Raw genomic sequence first — 25047 nt, 5'->3', positions numbered from 1 at the left:
CGTTCATGGACCCCGCATGGTGGAACATTCCAGACAATGCTGTCCACGGGACTCCAATCAGGATGCCCCAAGCAGATCGTCAACTGTTCATGGATGCATTACTCACATGGACTGGGTGCTCATATCGACAACAAGACGACATCAGGTCTCTGGGTGGAGGATTCTCCAGTCCATTTTGGAGATGAAGGCAGTTATTCCAGCTGTCCAGCACCCTTCTATACCTGTCGCCACGGACAATTCTATGGTAGTAGCCAACATCAACAGTCTCTGAGGAACCCACTCTCAAGTCCTCATAGTTCTCACGAGAGAACGTGACGACCTGCCTGACAGTCTGGAGTGCAACATTTCTAACAGAGACATCCCAGGGAAGATCAGTATCTTTGCCGACGCTCTATCTCGTCCGGGCAAGATTCCATCCACGGAATGGACTCCTTCAGGCAGATAGCACAAAAATTGCGTCAACTGCACACGTCAACAACCAATTGCCAATATCAGCCTAGTTCCAGATCCTCCAACCTCCAACCAAATACTCAACCTTTTGGGGATACTCCACTTATGGACCTGGCCTCAGACCACAGTTACCCCCATTAACTTTTACCATGACCCGGAAGGAAAATAGGAGAATATAGTGCCTTGTTGAAATGGGCTGTTCTGTGTGTGCTTATTTTTTCAGGGTGACTTGTGATAGCTTAAATGAAAGGTAAGACACTGTACTTTATTGCAAAATGTTTTTGGTCCACAATCTACACATGGTATTGACACCAGCCTTCCATGATTTGACCCAAAGTTCAAGGCTGTCTAGTGTGTTTCGGCTCGTAACTTCCGGTGACCATTGTTTACAGTGGATACAGCAAAATTGCCATGGTCGATCCAGGCCCATATTTTGCCGGTTAAGTGACAAGTGGCAGGTTGGTAAGCATGCAACAGGAGAACAGCCTACGACCGATATTAATTATGGTGCACTGGCATGTCACTGTAGATAGCAAAGAAGGAAAATGATTGTGGTCTGAGGCCACCTGGTCCGGCTCGGTTCCACAGCTTACTGCATGTCATCATCTCTACGTATTAGTTAACAAGTTGCTCATTATGTCAATCACTAAATTGTCGGACCCACTGCAGCGTATAATAACAAGCTAGCCTGTACACTCAGCAATTATATTCTGATGTGCCTGCTCCAGAGAGTGTTGATGTACAAACACTCGCTCACTGAACCTGTAAACACGCAAGACGCGTACACACACGTGCAATACAGGATAAAATACAAGTAGTTGTTTTACACGCAGGGAAATGTTTTAAAACACCATTTCACTGTGTGCACGCCATTAAGCTCACTGTGAAACGCGAGTACTGATTGTTCATTTAAAGTAGGGGCGGTGGGGTAGCCTAATGGTTAAAGCGTTGGCTCGTCACGCCGAAGACCCGGTTCGAATCCCCACATGGGCACAATGTGTGAAGCCCATTTCTGGTGTCCCCCGCCGTGATGTTGCTGGAATATTGCTAAAAGCGGCGTAAAACCAAACCGTGTCAGTCAGTCAGTCATTTAAAGTAATAAAATGCGACAAATGTTTTGAGACGAGCCCCGCTGTCACAAGAGAAGATAACTGTCCCGACCTCCTCTGATTTGTATCACCGTGTATCACAGTCGGTGTCTGTCACAACCAGCCATGCCGATCTCGACGGATTCATTTGGTAAAACAGCAGATGGCAAGGAAGTCACAAGGTGAGATGGTGTTAATGTTGACCATATGTAACAACATGGTCACTGATGGCCATCTTACTGTGAGCAGTTATATACTTGAGTTATTTAATGGGGTCAGAGAGGGTGTTATCTCTGCTGATGCTCACCGAGAATCTGGGACGCTATTGTCACGTTATAATTTGTACAGGCTCCTCTGTATACGACCCTAATACGACAGATAGTGAACTGACCACTAGCCCTGCATATGAATGAGCTTGAGCCAACACAGCCGTTTATACAGAATGAACATGAAGCTAGGGTTATAGAAAACTCAAGGGGACCACTACTTTTAGCTCGTTGTAGCTGTATTTCGTTACATTCATTTTGACCAAAATATACAGCCAGTGGTGGTTTCTAAAATAGTTCGTTACATCCGTTAGTTCGTAATAGTGTTCGTAATAAAAGTAGTTTACTGAAGTTGTTTAGCATGTACATGGTCATCGTCATCAGGGCGGTGGGGTAGCCTAGGGGTTAAAGCGTTCGCTGCTCATACTGAAGACCCGGGTTTGATTCCCCACCTGGGCACAACGTGTGAAGCCCATTCCTGGTGTCCCCCGCCGTGATATTGCTGGAATATTGCTAAAAGCGGCGTAAAACCCAACTCGCTCACTCACTCATCGTCATCAGGGCGGTGGGGTAGCCTAGGGGTTAAAGCGTTCGCTGCTCATACTGAAGACCCGGGTTCGATTCCCCACCTTCCAGAACAAGAATTACGTCATTTCTGGTGTCCCTAGCCGTGATATTGCTGGAATATTGCTAAATGCGGCGTAAAACCATACACTCACTCACTCATCGTCATCACCTATATAGACATGTGAGTGCATCCTACGTGCTTACCAAGGACAGGAAAAGATCGGTAACAATGCATGCATATCTGCCTACTTTCTAGCCAACATAACACCTGATACTCTAGGCGATATGTGATTTGGAGAAGATATATATGTTACCAGCTGTTGCAATCCAGGCCTAACGTTCTCCTGCAGCCGTAATGCTTGATGGCCCTTCAACATTTGTCGAGCGTTGAGGTATTCTAGTGGTTAAAGCGTTCGCTCGTCACGTCGAAAATTCGGGATCGGTTCCCCTCATGGGTACAATGTGTAAAGCCCATTTTTGGTGACCCCCACCGTGATATTGCTGAAATAATGGTAAAAGCGGCGTAAAAACTGAACTCACTCACACTCATTAACATCAGGATTGACCCGTGAAGGTCCGCGTTAGAATATTGGCCTTCAGTAACCCATACTTGTCGTAAGAGGCGACTAACGGTGGTCAGGCTCGCTGACTTGGTTGACACATGCCATCGGTTCCCAATTGCGATGCGATCGATGCTCATGCTGTTGATCACTGGATTGTCTGGTCCAGACTCGATTATTTACAGACCGCCGCCATATAGCTGGAATATTGCTGAGTGCGGCGTAAAACTAAACTCACTAACATCAGTATTCCTTCTGGTCAGCCCTGTAAGCATACTAAGGTCAATAGATCCCAGAACCCGTTCGAGCCCACTCGAATGAATAATGTTCCTCATGATATCACCCACGAGTGTGTCGACCAGGTTCGGTTATTTAAATAATTTAGATGAACTGACAATATTACCCAGTTACACAATGTTGTTGCTATCAGTTTTCCATAGTATACCAATCTAACCTAATGGGTGTTCTTGGTGCGCAGTGACAAATGCCGCACTACCCAGCAGATTGCACAGACTACCGGAATGTGCAACTGCACAGCAAACACCAGGAACATGCGACACTAGCCAACTTTCATGACATGTGCTTCTGTAACTAGCAAAGCTGTACCGTCTTAGACGTGTACAGTTGACATTATTGCGTTTGTTCTGTCAGATCATGCAGTTTGAATACGTGTTCTGGCCTTTTATAGCCAAAGTTCCACTATTTAAGAACACGACACTGACCAAGGACAGCGTCACCGTAAGGTGTTTTCCTCGTTTCAAATAAACCTTCCAGACCAAGAACAACATCATAGTAGCACGTTTCCTTATTGCAGATACACCTTCCAGAACAAAAACAACGTCACCGTGAGAGTCCTGGACTATGGCGGCATCATCACTGACATCATCGTCCCCGACAGGGACGGCAAGATGGAGGACGTCAACCTCGGCTTTGATGACATGGAAGGTGAGGACGAATAGCAACATACGTGATTCTCGATAACTTTATTCTCAAACAATTACAGTGACAGTATATTTTCCCTTGTACAATATACTTATAGACAATGAAAACAACCACCGACGACCTGTAATGATTTGAGATCATCTTCTGTTCATAATTTCCTCCACGTCACAAGGCTATGCCGGGGGCAGATTCATGGGTGCTCTGATCGGTCGGGTGGCTAACAGGATCGCTGGTGGACAGTTCAGTCTTGATGGCACTTCCTACTCCCTGTTTGTCAACAACGGACCCAACAGTTTGCATGGAGGAAAGAGAGGATTTGACAAGGTGGGTTTAAGTCTCCAACTGTGTTTGGCTTCACAACGATGCACCTGATAGCATCCCTTGTCAAAGCCATCTCTCAATTGGTATTGTGATGAAGGAAATACGTCTGGGTCTGTTGATTGTGTCGAAGCTGTGGGAAAACACTCGTCATGTTTCTTAATTACAGGTAGAGGAAAATGTCAGGTGTTCAACAAATATGATAAATATCACTATAGATTGTCCCCACAAAACGACAGAAAAAGCTTCCCTGCCATAATCTTTGAAATCAGTTCTGAAGAGTGTGGTTTTATGCAAAGACTTATGCCGTGTCCTATATATTTAATTCGATATTGCAACATGTCTAGAGATTCTGGGAGGCCAAGGTTGACGGAAACAGACTGAGCCTTAAATACACCAGTCCTGACGGTGAGGAGAACTACCCAGGGGAGGTAACTCTGACAGTCACATACGAACTGACTGATGAGAATGAGCTGATCATTGACTACACGGCAACATCGACCAAGGCAACACCTGTCAACTTCACCAATCATGCTTACTTCAACCTGGGAGGCCATGTGAGTTGCCACGTTTCATTAAACTTTCAGGACAAGCCAGATGTCAAAATGATATGTTTGTGAATTGATTGGTACAAACACCGTTGTGTCGAATTTACGGTAATCTCGAGGCAAAAGCCTGCGTGGTCACTGCTTATTCCTTCCTTAGTCATTATTTTGCGTTTGTGTCGAACTTCGGATAACTCGAAGTAATTACATATAGGTCTCGACACAACTTCGGCACAACGGTATTTGACTATGTAATGACCATGCACCAATGAATAACTACAGGAACCGATGGGGTCAAGGGAGTCTTACACCGGTTTTAAGCTTGAAAACGGTGTAACAATCTACACCGAAACCTCGCTGTATGCAATAATCTCACTTACTTCTAGAATGTCATCAAACATTAGGTTTTAAATCAACTATCACACTAACATGCACTCAAGCTGTTCGTGACGCGATTAAATCATGTTGTTTGTTGTCTTTTGCCAGGGCTCAGGGAAGGTTGATGATCACGTTGTACAACTCAATTCAGAGTCTTTCCTACCTGTGGATGACAACGCGATTCCCACAGGTAAATCAGTAACTACTGGTTAACGACGTGTGGTGAAGATATACAGGCAATTTTTTGAAATTCTACCTGTTATTACCTCATCATACTGAAGTGTCTGGACTGTTCCAGGTGAGATCCGGAAAGTGGAGGGAACGGAATGGGACCTGAGGTCCCCTGTACGTCTTGGGGACCGGCTTAGGCAGGTGCCCGGTGGGAAGGGGTTCGACCACAACTTCAATCTGTCTGTGTCTGGAGAAAGGCGCTTAGCAGCAAGGTTGGGACGTTGGACATGATGCCAATATTTCACAATGGATTAATACGGTAACATACGGTGAAAACGAACTTAAAGGGACCAATAATTTTAGTTCATTATAACAGCAGTTCGGTACAACCGCTTCGAGTAAAATATGAAGCTAGTGGCCGTAGCGAAAGAAACAGTTCGTTATATCCGTCGGTTCGTTACAAGCGTGTTCGGTATGAACGTAGTTTACGTAGGTTAACGGGATGTTTCAATATGGTGATGGTATCAACTATGATATAGTGATGCGTAAATAGATAAGCTTGTCAGGCTTCTTCAACTGCTGTCGTAACAACCATTCATCACCCCCAACAATAATGATAAACCGTTTGCCTGTCCGTATTTGTACGGCAGAGAAGCCACCCTTCCTAATCTACCTTTCAAAGAATCGGAGAAACCAGACATCCAAGCAGAGGCTTGTATCTCATGGTTTTGTTAGAAATATATTCTGATATTTCCGGAGACGAATACTGTGATGTCTTCGTTTAAGACTTAATACCCGCACTCTGTTTGTCTCGAACGAATTGGTTTATTCGAAAAGATTGGTGTTCCGTATGACAGGTCTGCTGTAGTTGTTAAAACGAGACTTGTATTTTGCTACATAAACTGATTGCAGAGTGGAGCACCCGCCGAGTGGGAGGTGGATGGAGTGCCACACCACCGAGCCAGGGGTGCAGTTCTACACCGGGTTCTTCATTAAAGACCTGACAGGGAAAGGTGGTGCCAACTACTCCCAGTTTGGAGGATTCTGTCTGGAGGCTCAGCACTACCCTGACAGCATCAATCAGGTGGGTCAGCACTACCCTGACAGCATCAATCAGGTGAGTCAGCACTACCCTGACAACGTCAATCAGTTGGGTCGACACTACCGTGACACCATCAATCAGGTGGGTCAGCACTACCCTGACAGCATCAATCAGGTGGGTCAGCACTACTCTGACAGCATCAATCAGGTGGGTCAGCACTACCCTGACAGCATCAATCAGGTGAGTCAGCACTACCCTGACAGCGTCAATCAGTTGGGTCGACACTACCGTGACAGCATCAATCAGGTGGGTCAGCACTATCCTGACAGCATCAATCAGGTGGGTCAGCACTACCCTGACAGCATCAATCAGGTGGGTCAGCACTACCCTGACAGCATCAATCAGGTGGGTCAGCACTACCCTGACCACTACCCTCGACAGTGTCAATCAGGTGGGTCAGCACTACCCTGACAGCGTCAATCAGGTGGGTCAGCACTACCCTGACAGCATCAATCAGGTGGGTCAGCACTATCCTGACAGCATCAATCAGGTGGGTCAGCACTACCCTGACAGCGTCAATCAGGTGGGTCAGCACTGAAAATCAAATATTCTAAACAAGACTATAGGAGTAATATTATGGTGGCTGGTATGGTAGCCTTATTAGCTTTGAGACAACAGAATCTATTGGAAATCAATATACCGAGATAACTAGAATATGAGGACACTTAACAAGACACGTCACCAAGCTTCAAGTTCTTATTTTTTCTCAGTTTTCTACCGTTTCTGAAAACTAAAATATCAGTCTAATCTATGACTTTTAAGGCAAAAATTAATAAAAGCTTCTATCTTTCTTTGTAATGCGGCAAATATGCACAAATCACTTGTATACAAAAGTAAAACAAAAAATCTTAATGCACAAAGATTCCTCTGTCTCCAAACTGTTCTCCGACATCGTTGTCCAACTGATTCTTAATGATGAAAACAAAAGCAGATTTAAAATATAGCCTCGTCTGACTTCAGGTCATACAGAAAAAAAACAATAAAGAAAAACACGTAAATGAAAAACACGTAAAGAAAACACGTAATGGTGTTGTACAAACAAACCATTTCCAAAAGGATGTTTTTCATCAATACTTATCTTGGCTCTTGTTCATATGTATTCCACAGCTGCCCGCTTTTTAAGATTTTACTCTACATGTTTCAGCCAAGTTTCCCCAACACCGTACTACGTCCCGGGGAGATATACCGGCAGACGACATCGTATACGTTTGGAGTCAGCACCTGAGAAACGTGAACTTCGACCTTCCTTGTCGTATTGCGATCAACGATGCTCCTACCACACTGATACTGAATACCTGGGTCTATGATAATTCAATATTTGGTTGTTATTTGGTCTTCTTGACCTCTGGAACCTGATTCAACTGTTATATGTCCTAATTCAAGCAGCATGAATTCTTTCTATCGGCTGGGGCAATGGACAAAGGTATAGCTTTTACGAATACTTCACATATATAGACGCACCTCACTCGTCAATATGTCAACTAATCGGCACATCCTTCAAAAGTTACACAGTGGAAACCACTTCAGAAAAGAAGAACAATTGTTATATTTACATGCAATGAATTTTAAAAATTTTAAAAACATCTTGTATATCTTTAATGACATCGTCAACTGGCTTTTATGATAGTTAAGACTTTGTAGATCCGACCAAAGCATTACAATTACAGTTATTTTGGATTGTCTTGGTGTTTGTTTTGTTTTTTTAACTAATATGTTACCGTATCGGCATGTCGGCGGAATGTAACAACGTGTGTATGTGTCCGGAAGTGTGTTCCTGTTCTTGTTTTACCAGGTACCATGTATGAACCAATTTCTGGCGATGATATTGCAGGAATATTGCTTAAAGGAGTGTAAAAAAACTCACTCACTCTTACTTTACCGATGTATGGTAAGTTGTAATAAGAGAGACTCGATCTTTACTCTTGACAGTGATCATGACCTTGAAACAAGATGTAAACAAACATGAACGTTTCAGTCTGTCTACACGTGGTTCGTAATTTTTTTATGTTGTCAGATATGTTCAGAACAGTAAGACTACAGATGGCTTTTCTCACAGTCTGACAATGGAAGTTCGTGCATCTCGTTTGATAAACATTGCAGACGGCCAAAGAGAACTTTGTTATACGAGAGTAATTTTTCAGACAGGTTACCAGTGACTTCTGAAAAGGTGCTCAATCGTCAAATATGCTCAGACATTCTGTGGATGTATTGAGTGTTCACTCACTCAAGGGTCCTGTGTTGTGACATGCAAGAATGATAATAATAATAAAATAAACATTCACCTGTGAGACATGATTATACTGTATTTCTGTATCGGATATGTTTTGTTTGTTTAACCCCGCACTCAGCAATATTCCAGCTACATGGCGTCGGTCTGTAAAAAAATCGAACCTAGACCAGACAACCAAGTGATCAACAGCATGAGCATCGATCTACGCAATTGGGATACGACGACATGTGTCAACCAAGTCACCTGACCACCCGATCCCTGTTAGTCGCCGTTAACGACATGAATGGGTTACTGAAGATCAATTCTAACCTGGATCTTCACGGCTGTATAACTGTCAACATTTCTCGAGTAGGAGTATGTTAGTTATTCGGCAGTAAACAAAGAGTCTATCATAAAATATGATAGAAATGTTTTGAGATGAACCCTACGGTCACAAGGGAAGATAACTGCCGCACGCTATTCATGACTGATAAGGCGTGTATCAACTGTCTGTCTCTCGACACAACCATGCCGATCTCCAAGGATGTATTTGGTAAAACTACAGAAGGGGAGGAAGTTACAAGGTGACATGAGAAGGGATTGATTTGTTCAGAGGTTCAGAGGGTGTTTGTATGTAGCGATCTTACTTTGAAGTCAAATCCTGGAGCTCTAGGCTGTTGAACAGGGTCAAGGACTTTGTTATCGCACAGAGAAACCAAAATAGAGCTTGGTACATACTATATCCCAGTGAAACCAGTTTTTAAGACGACTGTAATAGCTTTGCATAAACCTAGCCTTACAACAGTCATTGTAGCATCTATTTGTAGAACAGATCCCTACGACAGTCAAACTTGTATCGAGTTACCTGTATTGTCGTGTAAAATAACTGACTGTTGTTTTGTGCCGCAATCAGAACTAGTCCAGGGGCCCGATCCACAAAGCGTTCGTAACGTTACGAACTGTCGTAACTCTATAGTTTATCATAGGCTTACGAATGTCGTAGCGCTACGAACGCTTTGTGGATCGGGACCCAGCTTTATACCGATGACTCGGAAATTGTCGAGCATGTCTGTGTTAGACTGAACATCGGTGGCTGCCGTCGGCAAATGTCGGCCGAGTCACTCACTGTTACCAAATGATCATCATTAGCGTGTTTTTTGACAGGACAGTCACCTTCAATTTTTTATAGCAATTCATAGACACATGCGGGGCGGTGGGGTAGCCTAGTGGTTAAAGCGTCGGCTCGTCACGCCGAAGACCCGGGTTCGATTCCCCACATGGGTACAATGTGTAAAGCCCATTTCTGGTGTCCCCCGCCGTGATATTTCTGGAATATTGCTAAAAGCGGCGTAAAACCAAAAACTCACTCACTCACTCATAAACACATGCTCATGATATAGTCAGAATCATATAGTCTACACAGCTGTGAAAAGACATGCCTTATGATCATGGAAATGGCGTTTAATTCTTTTATTTCTCTTATATAGAGAGTGCCAATAACACATGATCCGATATAGCCCCATCGCTTGAATGATATATCAACTGAATGACACTTTACAGCGTGTCTAAACCATTCTACCTTGATATTCCTTACCTATTGGTCAGGTTCTGCATATGCATTCTCTGGAACGAGACAAATTACATGTTAAATATCGACATATACAGGCAACATTATTATACATATATGTTTTTAATGTTGAAGTGATTGTCTCGGTATAAATTAATCTTCCAATCTGAGATATTCACAAAATGTACTCATTTGGGAATTGAAGCGAACCCTTACCACCACATCCTACTTGCATTAGGCAAGGGGCCACAGCTTTGCTAGATAATATTGGACGTGTTTGTGCTTCCATTTTGTTACAATATGTAATGCCCTAAAGGAAAATGTACAAGTGTTAAACACATTTTGTTGTCAATTATTTTGATATTCACAGGATATATCCAAACGCGATGCATCTCCTGGCACACTGAAAGTTGTGATTTTGTAAATTGGTAACGTAAATGTAAACGGTTGCAACTGGTATCCTAGCGCTTGGCCTGCCGGATCATGCATGTTACCATGGAGATTGTACACGTGCCAAAGTTTCAGATACACGTCACAGACCAAGAATGTGTTTTCCTCGTTTCAGATAAACCTTCCAGACCAAGAACAACAAAATCATGACATGTTTCTTTATTGCAGATACACCTTCAAGAACAAGAACAACGCCATCGTGAGAGTCCTGGACTATGGCGGCATCATCACTGACATCATCGTCCCCGACAGGGACGGCAAGATGGAGGACATAAGCCTCGGCTTTGATGACATGGAAGGTGGGCAAGACATGTATATATCAAGACTTTTGCTTCAGTTAATGGCTGAGAATCCAATCCATATTAAACAAAATGCCCCTCACACATAGGGTGAAGCTGTATACAAAACATATTTTATCTATTGTATATTTTTTCATGATGTGAGGCTATGCTAAGAGCGGGTACGTTGGTGCTCTGATCGGTCGGGTGGCTAACAGGATCGCTGGTGGACAGTTCAGTCTCGATGGCACTTCCTACTCTCTGGTTGTCAACGATGGACCCAACAGTCTGCATGGAGGAACAAGAGGATTCGGGAAGGTCGGTGCTGTCTGGATTATGATGCCAACTATGACGGACCATGTCCAAAAACTATTGGTCCAAGCAACCCATGCTTGTCGTAAGAGGCGACAACGGGATCTGGTGGTCAGGCTCGCTGACTTAATTGGCACATGTCATCTTATATCAATTGTAGATCGATGCCCATGCTGTTGGTCACTCGCTTGTCTGGTCCAGACTCGATTATAGTACAGACCGCCGCCATATAGCTGGAATATTGCTGAGTGCGGCGTAAAACTAAACTCACTAACTCACGACTGTTTACAGAACGCTATCAAATAGCATGAACTATTTTGCAGAGTTAAATATGACTGACAAACAATCTGAGTCACTTAAGTTTCCTCAAACAGTCTGATAACTGAGCTGACTTTAAACGTCAGGTAATTCGTACGCCCAGTATTCATCTTATCCCGCCGCCATATTGATGGAATATTGCTGAGTGCGGTGTAAAACTAAACTCACTCACTCATCTTATCCCTAATCTCATCTCTGTTCTAGAGATTCTGGGAGGCCAAGGTTGAAGGAAACAGACTGAGCCTTAAATACATCAGTCCTGACGGTGAGGAGAACTACCCAGGGGAGGTAACTCTGACAGTCACATACGAACTGACTGATGAGAATGAGCTGATCATTGACTACACGGCAACATCGACCAAGGCAACACCTGTCAACTTCAGCAGCCACGGTTACTTTAACCTTGGAGGCCATGTGAGTTGCCATGGAAACTTCGAACTGGGGAAACTTGAGATGGGGAAAATATCTGAGGATTCTGGAGATTGGCGTGTTGTATTATTTATCGAGTCTAAAGATAAGAAACAATCCCGTGGTCAAGGATGTTAGCAGCGCGGTCAAAGTGTCAGACTATATCTGAACACAAGCCCCATGGAAGCATGCATGTTTACTTCACAAGTTTAGAAAGACACAATACAAATAACACAATACGACACAATATCAATATCTATAGTGCTAATGTAACAAAAAAATAGAGTCCTGTATATTTATTATCCTAAGTTAAATGACCGCAATATACACATGGTAGTTTCATCTGAACACATACAAGGTCAGCACAGTAACACATGCTTACACTGTATGGATTATTTTCAGATCCCCCCCTTCAATCATACATTACACCCTTTCTCCAAAGGGGATGTGTGACAGTCATGTTGCATATTTATGTTCTCAGGGCTCTGGGAAGGTTCATGACCATGTTGTTCAACTCAATGCAGAATCTTTCTTACCTGTGGATGACTACGCGATTCCAACAGGTAAGGTTCGTGCTGCCTGTGGTACATACTGACATCACCATGACGACTGTCAGTTGTTGTTTAACGTCGCACGCAGCGAGCCTGTAACTAAATCACATCTGGACAATTACGTCATTGATATTTTGAACAATGATCAAACCAATCAGTTCCATATAGTCTCATCCTACGATGACCATACGTGACAGGCACCGACTGCAACCATGAATCCCATGGTGATGACGTCATTGGGCGTTTTGTCTGTTCCAGGTGAGATCCGGAAAGTGGGGGGAACGGAATGGGACCTGAGGTCCCCCGTACGTCTTGGAGACCGGCTTGGGCAGGTGCCCGGTGGGAAGGGGTTCGACCACAACTTCAATCTGTCCCTGTCTGGAGAAAGGCGTCTAGCAGCAAGGTGGGAAGTGTGAAAATGATACAAATCTTTCCAGCGGGTAAATCCGGTCACGGGATAACAACAGTGTCAGTTTCACTAGGATATGATAAACTTTCCGTCGCTATGAAGCATTTCTTTCATGGGCGTCATCTTGCAAAAGCATTTATGGCCTCTCAAGTAAAACTGGCCAGCGTTTGAGTATAACAAGTCAGAATAACACGACGTGTGTCATCTGAAATGCACTTAAGAGTTTTCTTAAGGTCCTATGCCAACATACATGATGCGTTGTGCCAACAGAGTGGAGCACCCGCCGAGTGGGAGGTGGATGGAGTGCCACACCACAGAGCCAGGGGTGCAGTTCTACACCAGCTTCTATCTGCAGGACATGGCAGGAAAGGGAGGTGCCAACTACTCCCAGTATGGAGGATTCTGTCTGGAGGCTCAGCACTACCCTGACAGCATCAATCAGGTGGGTCAGCACTACCCTGACAGCATCAATCAGGTGGGTCAGTACTACCCTGACAGCATCAATCAGGTGGGTCAGCACTACCCTGACAGCATCAATCAGGTGGGTCAGCACTACCCTGACAGCATCAATCAGGTGGGTCAGCACTACCCTGACAGCATCAATCAGGTGAGTCAGCACTACCCTGACAGCATCAATCAGGTGGGTCAGCACTACCCTGACAGCATCAATCAGGTGGGTCAGCACTACCCTGACAGCATCAATCAGGTGGGTCAGCACTACCCTGACAGCATCAATCAGGTGGGTCAGCACTACCCTGACAGCATCAATCAGGTGGGTCAGCACTACCCTGACAGCATCAATCAGGTGGGTCAGCACTACCCTGACAGCATCAATCAGGTGGGTCAGCACTACCCTGACAGCATCAATCAGGTGGGTCAGCACTACCCTGACAGCATCAATCAGGTGGGTCAGCACTACCCTGACAGCATCAATCAGGTGGGTCAGCACTACCCTGACAGCATCAATCAGGTGGGTCAGCACTACCCTGACAGCATCAATCAGGTGGGTCAGCACTACCTGACAGCATCAATCAGGTGGGTCAGCACTACCCTGACAGCATCAATCAGGTGGGTCAGCACTACCCTGACAGCATCAATCAGGTGGGTCAGCACTACTCTGACAGCATCAATCAGGTGGGTCAGCACTACCCTGACAGCATCAATCAGGTGGGTCAGCACTACCCTGACAGCATCAATCAGGTGGGTCAGCACTACCCTGACAGCATCAATCAGGTGGGTCAGCACTACCCTGACAGCATCAATCAGGTGGGTCAGCACTACCCTGACAGCATCAATCAGGTGGGTCAGCACTACCCTGACAGCATCAATCAGGTGGGTCAGCACTACCCTGACAGCATCAATCAGGTGGGTCAGCACACCCTGACAGCATCAATCAGGTGGGTCAGCACTACCTGACAGCATCAGTCAGGTGGGTCAGCACTATCCTGGACAGCATCAATCAGGTGGGTCAGCACTATCCTGACAGCATCAATCAGGTGGGTCCAGCACTACCCTGACAAGCATCAATCAGGTGGGTCAGCACTACCCTGACAGCATCAATCAGGTGGGTCAGCACTACCCTGACAGCATCAATCAGGTGGGTCAGCACTACCCTGACATCAGGTGGGCATCAATCAGGTGGGTCAGCACTATCCTGACAGCATCAATCAGGTGGGTCAGCACTACCCCCTGACAGCATCAATCAGGTGGGTCAGCACTACCCTGACAGCATCAATCAGGTGGGTCAGCACTACACTGACAGCATCAATCAGGTGGGTCAGCACTACCCTGACAGCATCAATCAGGTGGGTCAGCACTACCCTGACAGCATCAATCAGGTGGGTCAGCACTACCCTGACAGCATCAATCAGGTGCACTACACTGGACAGTCAGCACTACCCTGACAGCATCAATCAGGTGGGTCAGCACTACCCTGACAGCATCAATCAGGTGGGTCAGCACTACACTGACAGCATCAATCATGTGGGTCAGCACTACCCTGACAGCATCAATCAGAAGGGTCAGCACTCCCCCCAGAGTATTTAAATGGTTTGTCAGCACTACACTGACAACAAAAGGAGCACTGTTTAAGGGGCAAGTTTTAAGGTGAATGAGTGAGTGACGGTTTCAATCAGTCTGTTGAACAATGATCAAGGCGAGGTGAATAAGTTAACTCTAACTTGGTTACCGTTAACTGACAGCCTACCAACAACGGTCACAGAGAAGTTGTTACTCTATATTAACACAACATACAGCAGCTCCACCACGTCTCCATCTGTTTCAGCCAAGTTTTCCCAACACCGTTCTACGTCCGGGGGAGACATACCGGCAGACGACATCGTATACGTTTGGTGTGAGCTGCTGAGGAACGGAAACTTCGATCTTCCTTGTCGTATTTCGATCAGTTCTCTAACCCGACCCCTAACCCCCACACAACAGACACGCACATCCATCCCTTCCTGTTCATTGAAGAGCTATTTTAAGTGGTGTCTTTAGAATTGTGCACGTAAGGAAGCTCCCGGCATTGAGCATTTTTCATATTTTCTGGGTATTTAGGACTGTATTTTTCTGTTGTAGAAAAATGTCTGGTTATGATGTAATCTGATCCATGTGACCTCCTGGTTCCACAAAGCGATTTTAACGCCACGGATGTCGGAAGTCAGTGTTAAAGATTAGGAGTTATACCGACTTAGGAGTCAAGCGACCGTTACACTTGATTAGAGAAACACTCTGAAGTCCGACTGAAGCTATTCATCTGATAGTTACTCACGTAAGAACATAGTATTTTCGTTAACTGTTTGTTATTTAATTCTTTCAAATAAAAACCTTTTGTTAATAGTACCTATTTTACACACAGGCTTGAAGTATATATGTCAGGCGTCAACGCCAGAGAATAATCTGTCGAATCATTTGCCGACCATGACAAAATGGTGGTGAAAGAATGGGTCTCTGAAAAACTTTAATGACTCCAGTTTTTGCGAGTAAGTCAACAACCACATTACAACAAGCACAGTTTGTTTTGACACCTTATACACCGGACTAAACCCCATACATGTGGTAAACACATATGACCAGGGCCTTGATTTTCGAAGCTCTCATAGCGCTAAGATAGTCGTAAGTGCCATACATTAACATTAACTTACGACTATCTTAGCGCTAAGAGAGCTTCGAAAATCTAGGCCCAGGGCCCAATTCCTCAAAGCTATCGTTTACGAGTTTACGAGTTACGATCATCTTAGCGCTACGATCACTTTGTGGAACGGGGCCCTGGGCCTAGATTTTCGAAGACTCTCTTAGCGCTAAGATAGTCGTAAGTTAATGTTAATGTATGTCAGTTACGACTATCTTTGCGCTAACAGAGCTTCGAAAATCTAGGCCCTGCAGGTCCAGAAAACGTTCGTAGTGCTACGACATTCGTAAGCCTATGATAACCTATAGAGTTACGACAGGTCGTAACGTTACGAACGCTTTGTGGATCGATTCCCTTCATCGCTTCGGAATTCCTTCCACATTAATACAAACGAACCTCACGGATGAACAACTTCTTTATTCGGGTGATGCGACGTTTCGATACAGACCAACTTCTAAATATGCCACTCAAAGAAATAAATAGGAACGCTTGATACTGTTCCAAGCCGCGTTAAACGGAACAACTCACTCATTTGCCAAGGTGGTAGATATGTTAGACCTGCACCGTTTCGGATTTCCCCCACATTAATAGACAAGCCTAGTAGAACTGAAATACTACTCGAAGTGGCGTTAAACTCTCAGTCACTTGCCAGTTTACTTATTTATTAAAAAACCTTTATATTTCATAATTAGACTGAAGAAGCCAATGGTACTGACACATGGATTTTCCCCTACATGTTGTGCATGGCCATAGTTCACCAACACAAACATCAACATGTTTTTGGAATCGGATATGATGTGGCTCTTAATCTTTGTTTTCGGACTGTGGTCAAGCTGACCCTGACTCGTTAATAGTTATCTAACAAACCTCACAAACACGACTTAGAAACCTTTGGGTGACGTCTACTGTGCTGCAATAACGAACGGTCAAGTGAATCTCGGATATATTGTACCGATCTGAAGTAACAGGGAAATCTCGCCATTGGATTAGCGACTCCTTTTTGGCTGTAATCGCGTTTCAGCTGATAATCCGCTCATAGGGACAATAGTAGGATATGATATGGACCTGGTGGACCGTTGTGGATCATGGTCAGACGCTTGCTGACTAGGAACAGGTGCGCAGCTGGAGTTGTTGTGAAAAAGAGCGTTGTGAAAAAGTTGAGTGCAGTTGGAAAAATCGCTCAATCCAGAAATACTGATTGCTGTGGGAGTGGGTGGCAGTTTCAACGTTGTTCTTATCCCATGGAAACAACCTTGGTGTTACGTTACAAAGATGGTGCGAGTCGTTTAGGAAGCAATCTGGTGAAGTGTGGAATCTGGAGGATACAGAGTGGTAATTATTGTCCGCTTTGGATTCATGACACTTGATCCTGCTTGAAAGAAGAGGTAACCTAATTGTAAAAATGCACTCTGTTGATACCTGATCACTTGGAAACTGAACAATATTTTGATATTACACGGTGGCTGGTTGTGTCTGTGCCACCATAATGGCGGAGGTCAAATTGCCAACATTTGAGACGTCGTACGTGGCTCGGGACTTCGGACTCGACATAACTGTTCCCGACGGCGGCCTAGTGTCGTCTGCCGCCAGTCAGAGACAGTATAAGACTGAATGTGGAAGGATTTACAAAGAATTCATTGTAACGATGGGCGACTATTTCCAAGAGGAGGATTCCATTAAACAGCAGCTGAAACAGTTACAGAGTCAGAAAAATACTGGAAGTCATATTGGACGAGATGTTGATCAAGAGAGCCTCATGGGTGACACAATAAGTGCCATCTTTTCTCGCTTGGGGTCAAGAAAAGGAGGCTTCGTGACAAGTTACAGACCCCAGACTGCTGGAATGTGCGCCAAAAGACAACCAGTCATTGTACCTCACCCTCCCAACAGGCCGTCCACTGTAGCAGACTACTCCAAAGAGGTCAACATGAAGAGACGGTTATCCTACCCACGCCGACGTTCCTCCGTCCACCACTCTGTGGCGTCGGACCCTTTCGATGGTGTCATGGATCAGAAAACTCAGCACACACGAGAGCGTAAGCTCCGAATGCATGCGATAGCATTCTCCAAACTTCTTGCTGGAGAGGTTAACATCAAGCTGCAAAATAAAGACGGCAAGTTTGTTCTGAAGCACGCTGCGATGGCCAACTCAGGGGCTGCTTCTGCGACGAAGGGAGATACCAGTCGACCTGCAGATTACAAAGAGAAAATAGCGCTCGTGAGACAGAAGACGTCCTTCAAGTCCCCGACACTCTCGTCCGATCTGAAGATTAATAATTTGGTTGCAATTCAGAAGTCGCTGATGGGTCTTCCTTCCAAACGAATAACTGTAAGTGAAATCATGCGTAAAGCAGAAGACAGACGAGCGAGACTGTGCAAGGTGGAAGTGACAAGTGCGCAGGACCGGAACGGCGGCATATATGGTGAGGCGGGAAAGTCTGCTGTGGATGCTGATCTAGCAGACGACAAGGACGTTGTACCTGGGCACGATGGCGTCAAGCTCGTCAAGGTAGAGGCACGAAAAAGGCGGAATTCATCCGCATGTACCATGTCCCAGGATGGTAAAGACAACAGGAGGTTTAAGGAGTCCTTTCTTAATGCATTAGCCACACCTCGTGATGTCATCATGAACAGAACCCGAAAGAGTTATGATAGTACCCCGAGGGACATGTACATTGACACCAGTGCCAAAGACGATGATACCTGGGTATCTGACCAATCAGAGAGCGGGACCCCACGTGCCGTTACAGCACGTGACGCCGTGCAGCTGGTGAGGCGCTCCAAGGAAGAGGACAAGGAGCGAGAACGTCAACTGTTCAGATGGAGGCAAAGAATGACGTTTGCTGCCGTTAAAAGGAACGGTCTCGCGAGAGTCTTGTCAGGAACGGGAGCGTGCGTAACCCTAGGTTGATTGACGTCATATAAAGAGTGTGATGCGCCAGTGTTAAAGGGATGGTTTCATTCTGCTGTTGGCTTGCAATGTTAGGAGTTCTCCGAGAATTTTTAACAGGGTTTGACACACTGACATAATGACTACTCTTTTTGACCACATGATATCAACATGTGGTTTGAGACAATCGGATGCATGGTGCTCAAAAGTGACCAATTGTCGGGGGCTATAAATGCAGTTTGGACAGTCGGAATCATTGCCAGTTTTGTTGCACAGAGTTTAGTGTCTTTCTTCGTTTAACATTTCACGCTTTATGCAATAAACGTTCACTACCATTCACGACAATATACCTGTGATTAATGTGTACAGTATATCAGGCATATCAATGACGTCACCATGGTGTATGGAATGGACGATATGAAAAATAGTTGTCGGGTTATTTTCTCTTATTAGTATTATTCTTGACCATCCCAAATCCCCGATCCGAAATCCTAAATTCCTAATTCCTAATCACCTATTCCCCATTTTACAGTCCCATTTGATGAATAGCATTCCAAACAAGAATGAAATCCCCCCGTGGACACTTTGTCGTATTAATATGGTCGCATAAGCATTTGGCTTTCAACTGGCTAACGCCATCACATGGACCACTAGCCTGATCTGCAATAGCCCTGTGATTAGTGCCGGTCGTGTAAGCGGTCAGATATGTGCTAGGATCTGTACCCAGTTCACTGGAAATATCCACAGACACTGATCTTAAGTGTATTGAGAAATGTGTGAGGTGAGGTGAGGTGAAATTGGGTTTAACGTCGTGCTTGAGAATATTTCGCTCATATGACGACGTGCATGCGTGTGTATGTGTACGTGCGGCTGCTTGTACTAGCCCAGACTTAAGCTGGTTTTATAGTGCTAGCCCACTGAGATACCATGCCGCAGTGAAGCATGAATACCCCACTCAGACACATTATACTGACTCCGAGCCGACCAGTCCTTGTTGTACCCATTAATGCCGAGCGCCAGGCAGAGACCAACAAGTACCATATTTTAACGTCTTTTGGTATGACGCGGTCGGGGATCGAACCCGCGACCTTCCGCTCTCCGGGCGGACGCTCTAACCACTACACCACGGAGGCGGTCTTGAGAAATGTGTAGGGCGGGAGAGGTTGAATGGACTTGCCCTTGAATGTCAGAATGTCTGGTCCAGACTCGATTATTTACAGACCGCCGCCACATAGCTGGAATATTGCTGAGTGCGGCGTAAAACTAGACTCACTCCAGTACTGAACTGTATGAAGATAATTGGATTTTTCAGCATGATAACGACCCAAAACACACTGCGGGCTACACAAAACAGTGGTTGTCGGACGAAAATGTTCACGTTTAAGACTGACCCAGCTACAGCCGGGATCTAAACCCTATTGAGAATGTGTGGGGACTAATGAAGGACAGAATAAACCAAAACAGGACTTAGATTTTCTACAAACTTTGATCGGTAGTGTACCTAGGTGCATTCAGTCGTGTATCGCATGGCAAGGAGGTCTCACAAAGTACTGAAAAGACACTTAGACTGTAAGAGAATCATATTTCAACATATTCAATTAAGTAAAACTTCTATAGTTTATATACATGTATTAAATAAATATTCTCAATAATGTCTGGGAATACTATACAAACCCGCCTTAGTGTAAAACTGTTGAAAGTCTGTGTTAAAGTAAGGCACAAATGGTCGTCTTTTGCTTCCATTTAAATAAAAAAATAAAATGACAACCATTACTTAAGTAAGACACCGGCCATTTTTTATTTTATTTTTTATTAGTTATTCACTGATCTGAGTCCCACCTAAAGCATCTATAGCATCAGCTTAGCATTGGAACATCTACACCAGTTCTTCTGAAATGTGTCGTGTAGCATTGTTAAATGTAACAATAAGGCTTCAAAGACCTGACTTGTTATCACTATATCTTCATGAACTAAATTAACATTGTTATATTGATACTGCAGTCAATAGGTCCAGTTATTATTACTGTTATATCTCATATTTCAATAATGAGTGAGTAGATTTAGTTTTACGCCGCTTTTAGCTATATTCCAGAAAAGGCGGGATAAAGAAAATGGGCTCCACACAGTGTACCATGTGGGGGAATCGAACCCGGGTCTTCGGCGTAAAGACCGAACGCTTTAAACACTAGGCTACCCCACCACCTTTTTAATGCCTAAATAAGTATATATAAAAAAATACCTTCATTTCTATCTGTTACTTTAAAACTGATGACATAAACTATGCTATCCCAAAAAAGAAACGCATAGGTGATTTGTATTTTTTAAAATCTATTTCTTACCTATTGTGTTCAAACAATCGTCAAAATATTTAACAAAAGTGTTGAAAACATGATTTTACACAATTGCACAAGTAAAAAATCGATTTTATCTGAAAATGTTGATTTTGATGAGATTTCTTACAAGGATTAAAATGGCATCGCCACAACGCAACAGAAATCACCTTCCAGTTGAAATTGTGCAGCAAAGAGCATGCACTGTCTGGCAATAAAAATCCAGATTACTTTCGGAAATTGGCATTCTTCTGTTGCCAGGCGTCTGAATGTTAGTCTGAGCACGATATCACGGCTTGCAGCGCGTTACAACCAAACAGGTATAACAAATGACCGTCCCCGTACAGGCAGACCTCGAATCACCACTGCAGCCCAAGATCGGTACATCCGGGTACTACATTTGCATGACCGTACTACCATGGGTGAGAGCACAGCAGCCAGGGTGCCTGGACTTCGGATGATATCCAGTCAAACTGTACGGAACAGGTTGAAAGAGATTGGACTAAGAGTCATGCTACGTCGTCACCATCGCGCTCAACGTCTCCGTTATCTATAAGTATGCACTTGGTTGTATAGACATTACCTTCTTCTAAACTGGTGTAAAAATTCATGCACTAACGTCTATATGTGGACGAGTTATACATGTTTGAAAATACAACATTTTCGCAACAGATTTCTGGCCTATGCGTTTCTTTTTTTGGATAGTATACATGTAAAACTAATTTTAGGGCAAGCGGGGTTTTTATCGAGGAGTATGTATTTCTGAGCATTGCATATATTTTCTGTGTTCATCGGACCTATATTCCCTGAAGATTTACAAGTTACCTAGACACGTAGACACGACATGACCTCCCCCTGGGTAGCCCCACGTCTCACGGGTATATGGGTATTGCCGTGTGCCCGGGTCAATGAGGACTAATGTGACCTGTAAACAAACTTGTATCGATTCCATCGATTTATTTCTGCCTAAATCGCTGTGGTTTAATGGAGTTAAGCATTGCTCTAATCTTTAACACAACTACACTGCATAGCACACGGCAACGGTGAAGGTTGGTGCTGTCTGCCAACCCTCTATAAGCCAACGCTAGTAGAGTTATACCTCGCACAAACCACTTTTTTCAAAAACTTTGTATTTTCAGGGCGTATTTTCCTTAGAATAAAACTCTGTAAAACGTACATTTAATTGACCATAATCACAGAGGAACCAATAAATTGTGCTCTGAATGGGATAAATGCATGTTGAATGGGATAAACGCATGCTGAATGGGATAAATGCATGTTGAATCTGGTAAATGCATGTTGAATGGGATAAATGCATGGTAAATGCATGTTGAATGGGATAAACGCATGCTGAATGCTGGATAAATGCATGCTGAATATAGATGATGAATGCATGCCGTATGCCATGTTGATGGCATAACATGCATGTTGAATGCATGTTGAATGGATAAATGCATGTTGAATGATATAAATGTATGTTGAATGGCATAAATGCATGTTGAATGATATAAATGCATGTTGAATGATATATATATGCATGTTGAATGGCATAAATGCATGTTGCAATTATATAAATGCATGTTGAATAATAATATATATGCATGTTGAATGGCATAAATGCATGTTGAATGATATAAATGCATGTTGAATGATATATATATGCATGTTGAATGGCATAAATGCATGTTGAATAATATATATGCATGTTGAGTGGCATAATGCATGTTGAATGATATAAATGCGTGTTGAATGGCATAAAATGCATTGAATGTTGATGTTGATATAGATGCATGTTGAATGATATAAATGCATAAAAGTCATAAATGCATTGAATGCATAGATGTCATTGAATAGTATAAATGCATGTCGAATGTATATATAGATGCATGTTGAATGATATAAATGCTTGTTGAGTGATATAAATGCATGTTGAATGGCATAAATGCATGTTGAATGGCATAAATGCATGTTGAATGATATAAATGCATGTTGATGATATAAATGCATGTTGAATGATATAAATGCATGTTGAGTGGCATAAATGCATGTTGAATGATATAAATGCGTGTTGAATGATATAAATGCATGTTGAATTATATAAATGCATGTTGAATGATATAAATGCATGTTGAATTGCATTTATGCCATTCAACATGCATGTCGAATTATATAGATGCATGTTGAATGATATAAATGCTCGTTCAGTGATATAAATGCATGTTGAATGGCATAAATGCATGTTGAATGATGTAAATGCATGTTGAGTGGCATAAATGCATGTTGAATGATATAAATCGCATGTTGAATGATATAAATGCATGTTGAATGGCATAATGCAAATATAAATGCATAAATGCATGTTGAATTATATAGATGCATAAATGCAAATGCATGTTGAATGGCATATAAATGCATGTTGTTGCATAAAATGCTTGTTGAGTGATATAAATGCATGTTCAATAGCATAAATGCATGTTGAATGATATAAATGCATGTTGAATGGCATAAATGCATGTTGAATGTGATAAATGCATGTTGAATGAGATAAATGCATGTTGAATGAAATGGATGCATGTTGAATACAATAACTGCATATACTTATTATCGTTATTACCTTACTAATCAAAGGCATGTACATTTTAAGAAATCAAAACGTGATACAACAATGAAAATAAAATGAAAACTGAAAGAACTGGTACTAAGCTTAACTGGAGGGTCTTGAGGGTATATCCTGTATTCTGGATGAAGTAAACCCGAGATCGACTCTGGCAGTAGGTGAGTGGTGCTTTTTGACGAAATGAACAGCAATATTACAGCTATCCCACGTTGATTGTCCATGAAATATACTTTACGGTCAGTTCATTTCATCGAATATCCCAAGTAGTAACAGGGTACCTGTTGATATGTGGAGTGAGTGAGTGAGTTTAGTTATACGCCGCACTCGGCAATATTCCAGTTATATGGCGGCGGTCTGTAAAGAATCGAGCCTGGACCAGACAACCCAGTGATCAACAGCATGAGCATCGATCTACGCAACTGGGAAACAATAACATGTGTCAACCACCCGAAACTGTCGGATTCGAACGACGATCATATGATTCTGTCACCAAAATTCTGATACCTTAGACTTAGACTGAAATATTCAATATTGTAGCAGCACTACATAAGCATTAACAATTACAAAGTATTAACAGCTCAATTACAAAATTACAGTAAATAAGCGAATCATTCAACAAACATAGAAAATTACCCCCTAACTTTAAACCCCGGTTGCACGCAAACCCGGTTTAGACAGATTTGTCACCACTTTTTTTATAAAACCATAGTTACGCCGCTGTAAAACTATTCAATAGTGGGATAGGGTTGGAGATTGTAAATTGGGTCTCCCAGTAGACATTTAGAACGAAGGAGGTTCATAAGGGGTAACTCGAGCTGCAAGTTTTGTATCCATAACCTGCTCAGGCCTTGCGCTAGCAGCCCACGACATTGTTTTGTGCCATTGAAGAATAAAAGGTGGCACATTATGACACATTTGATCAGGGCATGGCGTGCAAGCAGCCCTCATCACTCTCAATGACCCCTGCCAAACACGGTACACAACCAAAGTGCGTTCACAGCTTTAACTACTGTTACTATCAATCACAGCTTTTTGAATCACTGAAAGATCCATGTGAGATATGCTCATACGTCTCCGGGGATTGATAATACATGCAAGGTAAACACTGTTGATGCCCTGGCCACTTAACTCCTGTCCTTATCTAGAGTCACGGCTCCTATCTCAGTCAGTGCACATTCGGCTGGTGTTGGC

The 25047-nt window shown here is 43.5% G+C and overlaps 3 protein-coding genes across 4 annotated transcripts; all 3 read left to right on the top strand.

Annotated features, from left to right (window-relative positions):
• The first annotated feature begins 1609 nt into the window (after positions 1–1609).
• Positions 1610–8067, top strand: LOC124273719 (galactose mutarotase-like). The gene is made up of 8 exons (XM_046709021.1): positions 1610–1720; positions 3746–3876; positions 4046–4197; positions 4539–4748; positions 5223–5304; positions 5413–5557; positions 6198–6369; positions 7532–8067. The coding sequence occupies exons 1-8, from the start codon at positions 1665–1667 to the stop codon at positions 7610–7612; spliced, it is 1029 nt and encodes a 342-aa protein (XP_046564977.1). The 5' UTR covers positions 1610–1664; the 3' UTR covers positions 7613–8067.
• A 1010-nt stretch (positions 8068–9077) lies between these two features.
• On the top strand, positions 9078–15727 carry LOC124273714 (galactose mutarotase-like). Of its 2 annotated transcripts, none has more exons than XM_046709013.1 (8): positions 9078–9180; positions 10782–10912; positions 11058–11209; positions 11726–11935; positions 12411–12492; positions 12739–12883; positions 13160–13331; positions 15467–15727. In XM_046709013.1, the coding sequence occupies exons 1-8, from the start codon at positions 9080–9082 to the stop codon at positions 15482–15484; spliced, it is 1011 nt and encodes a 336-aa protein (XP_046564969.1). In that variant the 5' UTR covers positions 9078–9079; the 3' UTR covers positions 15485–15727. The 2 variants fall into 2 exon arrangements, with proteins under 2 accessions (XP_046564969.1, XP_046564968.1); XM_046709012.1 differs by having other exon boundaries at positions 15174–15727.
• Positions 15728–17505: 1778 nt separating this feature from the next.
• Positions 17506–19202, top strand: LOC124273679. The gene has a single exon (XM_046708953.1). It carries the CDS (start codon positions 17506–17508, stop codon positions 18928–18930), a length of 1425 nt encoding a protein of 474 aa, XP_046564909.1. The 3' UTR covers positions 18931–19202.
• Positions 19203–25047: the final 5845 nt, after the last annotated feature.

This window comes from Haliotis rubra, unplaced genomic scaffold, assembly GCF_003918875.1.
Source record: "Haliotis rubra isolate DU_JTF1 unplaced genomic scaffold, ASM391887v1 Scf183, whole genome shotgun sequence".
In the NCBI taxonomy this organism is placed as follows: Eukaryota; Metazoa; Mollusca; class Gastropoda; order Lepetellida; family Haliotidae; genus Haliotis; species Haliotis rubra.
Note: the sequence above shows the minus strand (reverse complement) of the source record. Positions and strands in the feature narration are given on the sequence as shown.

Bases quoted from the DNA above. Each gene is read 5' to 3' on its own strand.
- LOC124273714 (XM_046709012.1), top strand. From the start codon at position 9,080: ATGACTGATAAGGCGTGTATCAACTGTCTGTCTCTCGACACAACCATG. The intron at 11,210-11,725 runs GTCGGTGCTGTC...TCTCTGTTCTAG, and splicing joins GAACAAGAGGATTCGGGAAG to AGATTCTGGGAGGCCAAGGT. The intron at 12,884-13,159 runs GTGGGAAGTGTG...TTGTGCCAACAG, and splicing joins GAAAGGCGTCTAGCAGCAAG to AGTGGAGCACCCGCCGAGTG.
- LOC124273719 (XM_046709021.1), top strand. From the start codon at position 1,665: ATGCCGATCTCGACGGATTCATTTGGTAAAACAGCAGATGGCAAGGAA. The intron at 4,198-4,538 runs GTGGGTTTAAGT...CAACATGTCTAG, and splicing joins GAAAGAGAGGATTTGACAAG to AGATTCTGGGAGGCCAAGGT. The intron at 5,558-6,197 runs GTTGGGACGTTG...AACTGATTGCAG, and splicing joins GAAAGGCGCTTAGCAGCAAG to AGTGGAGCACCCGCCGAGTG.
- LOC124273679 (XM_046708953.1), top strand. From the start codon at position 17,506: ATGGCGGAGGTCAAATTGCCAACATTTGAGACGTCGTACGTGGCTCGG.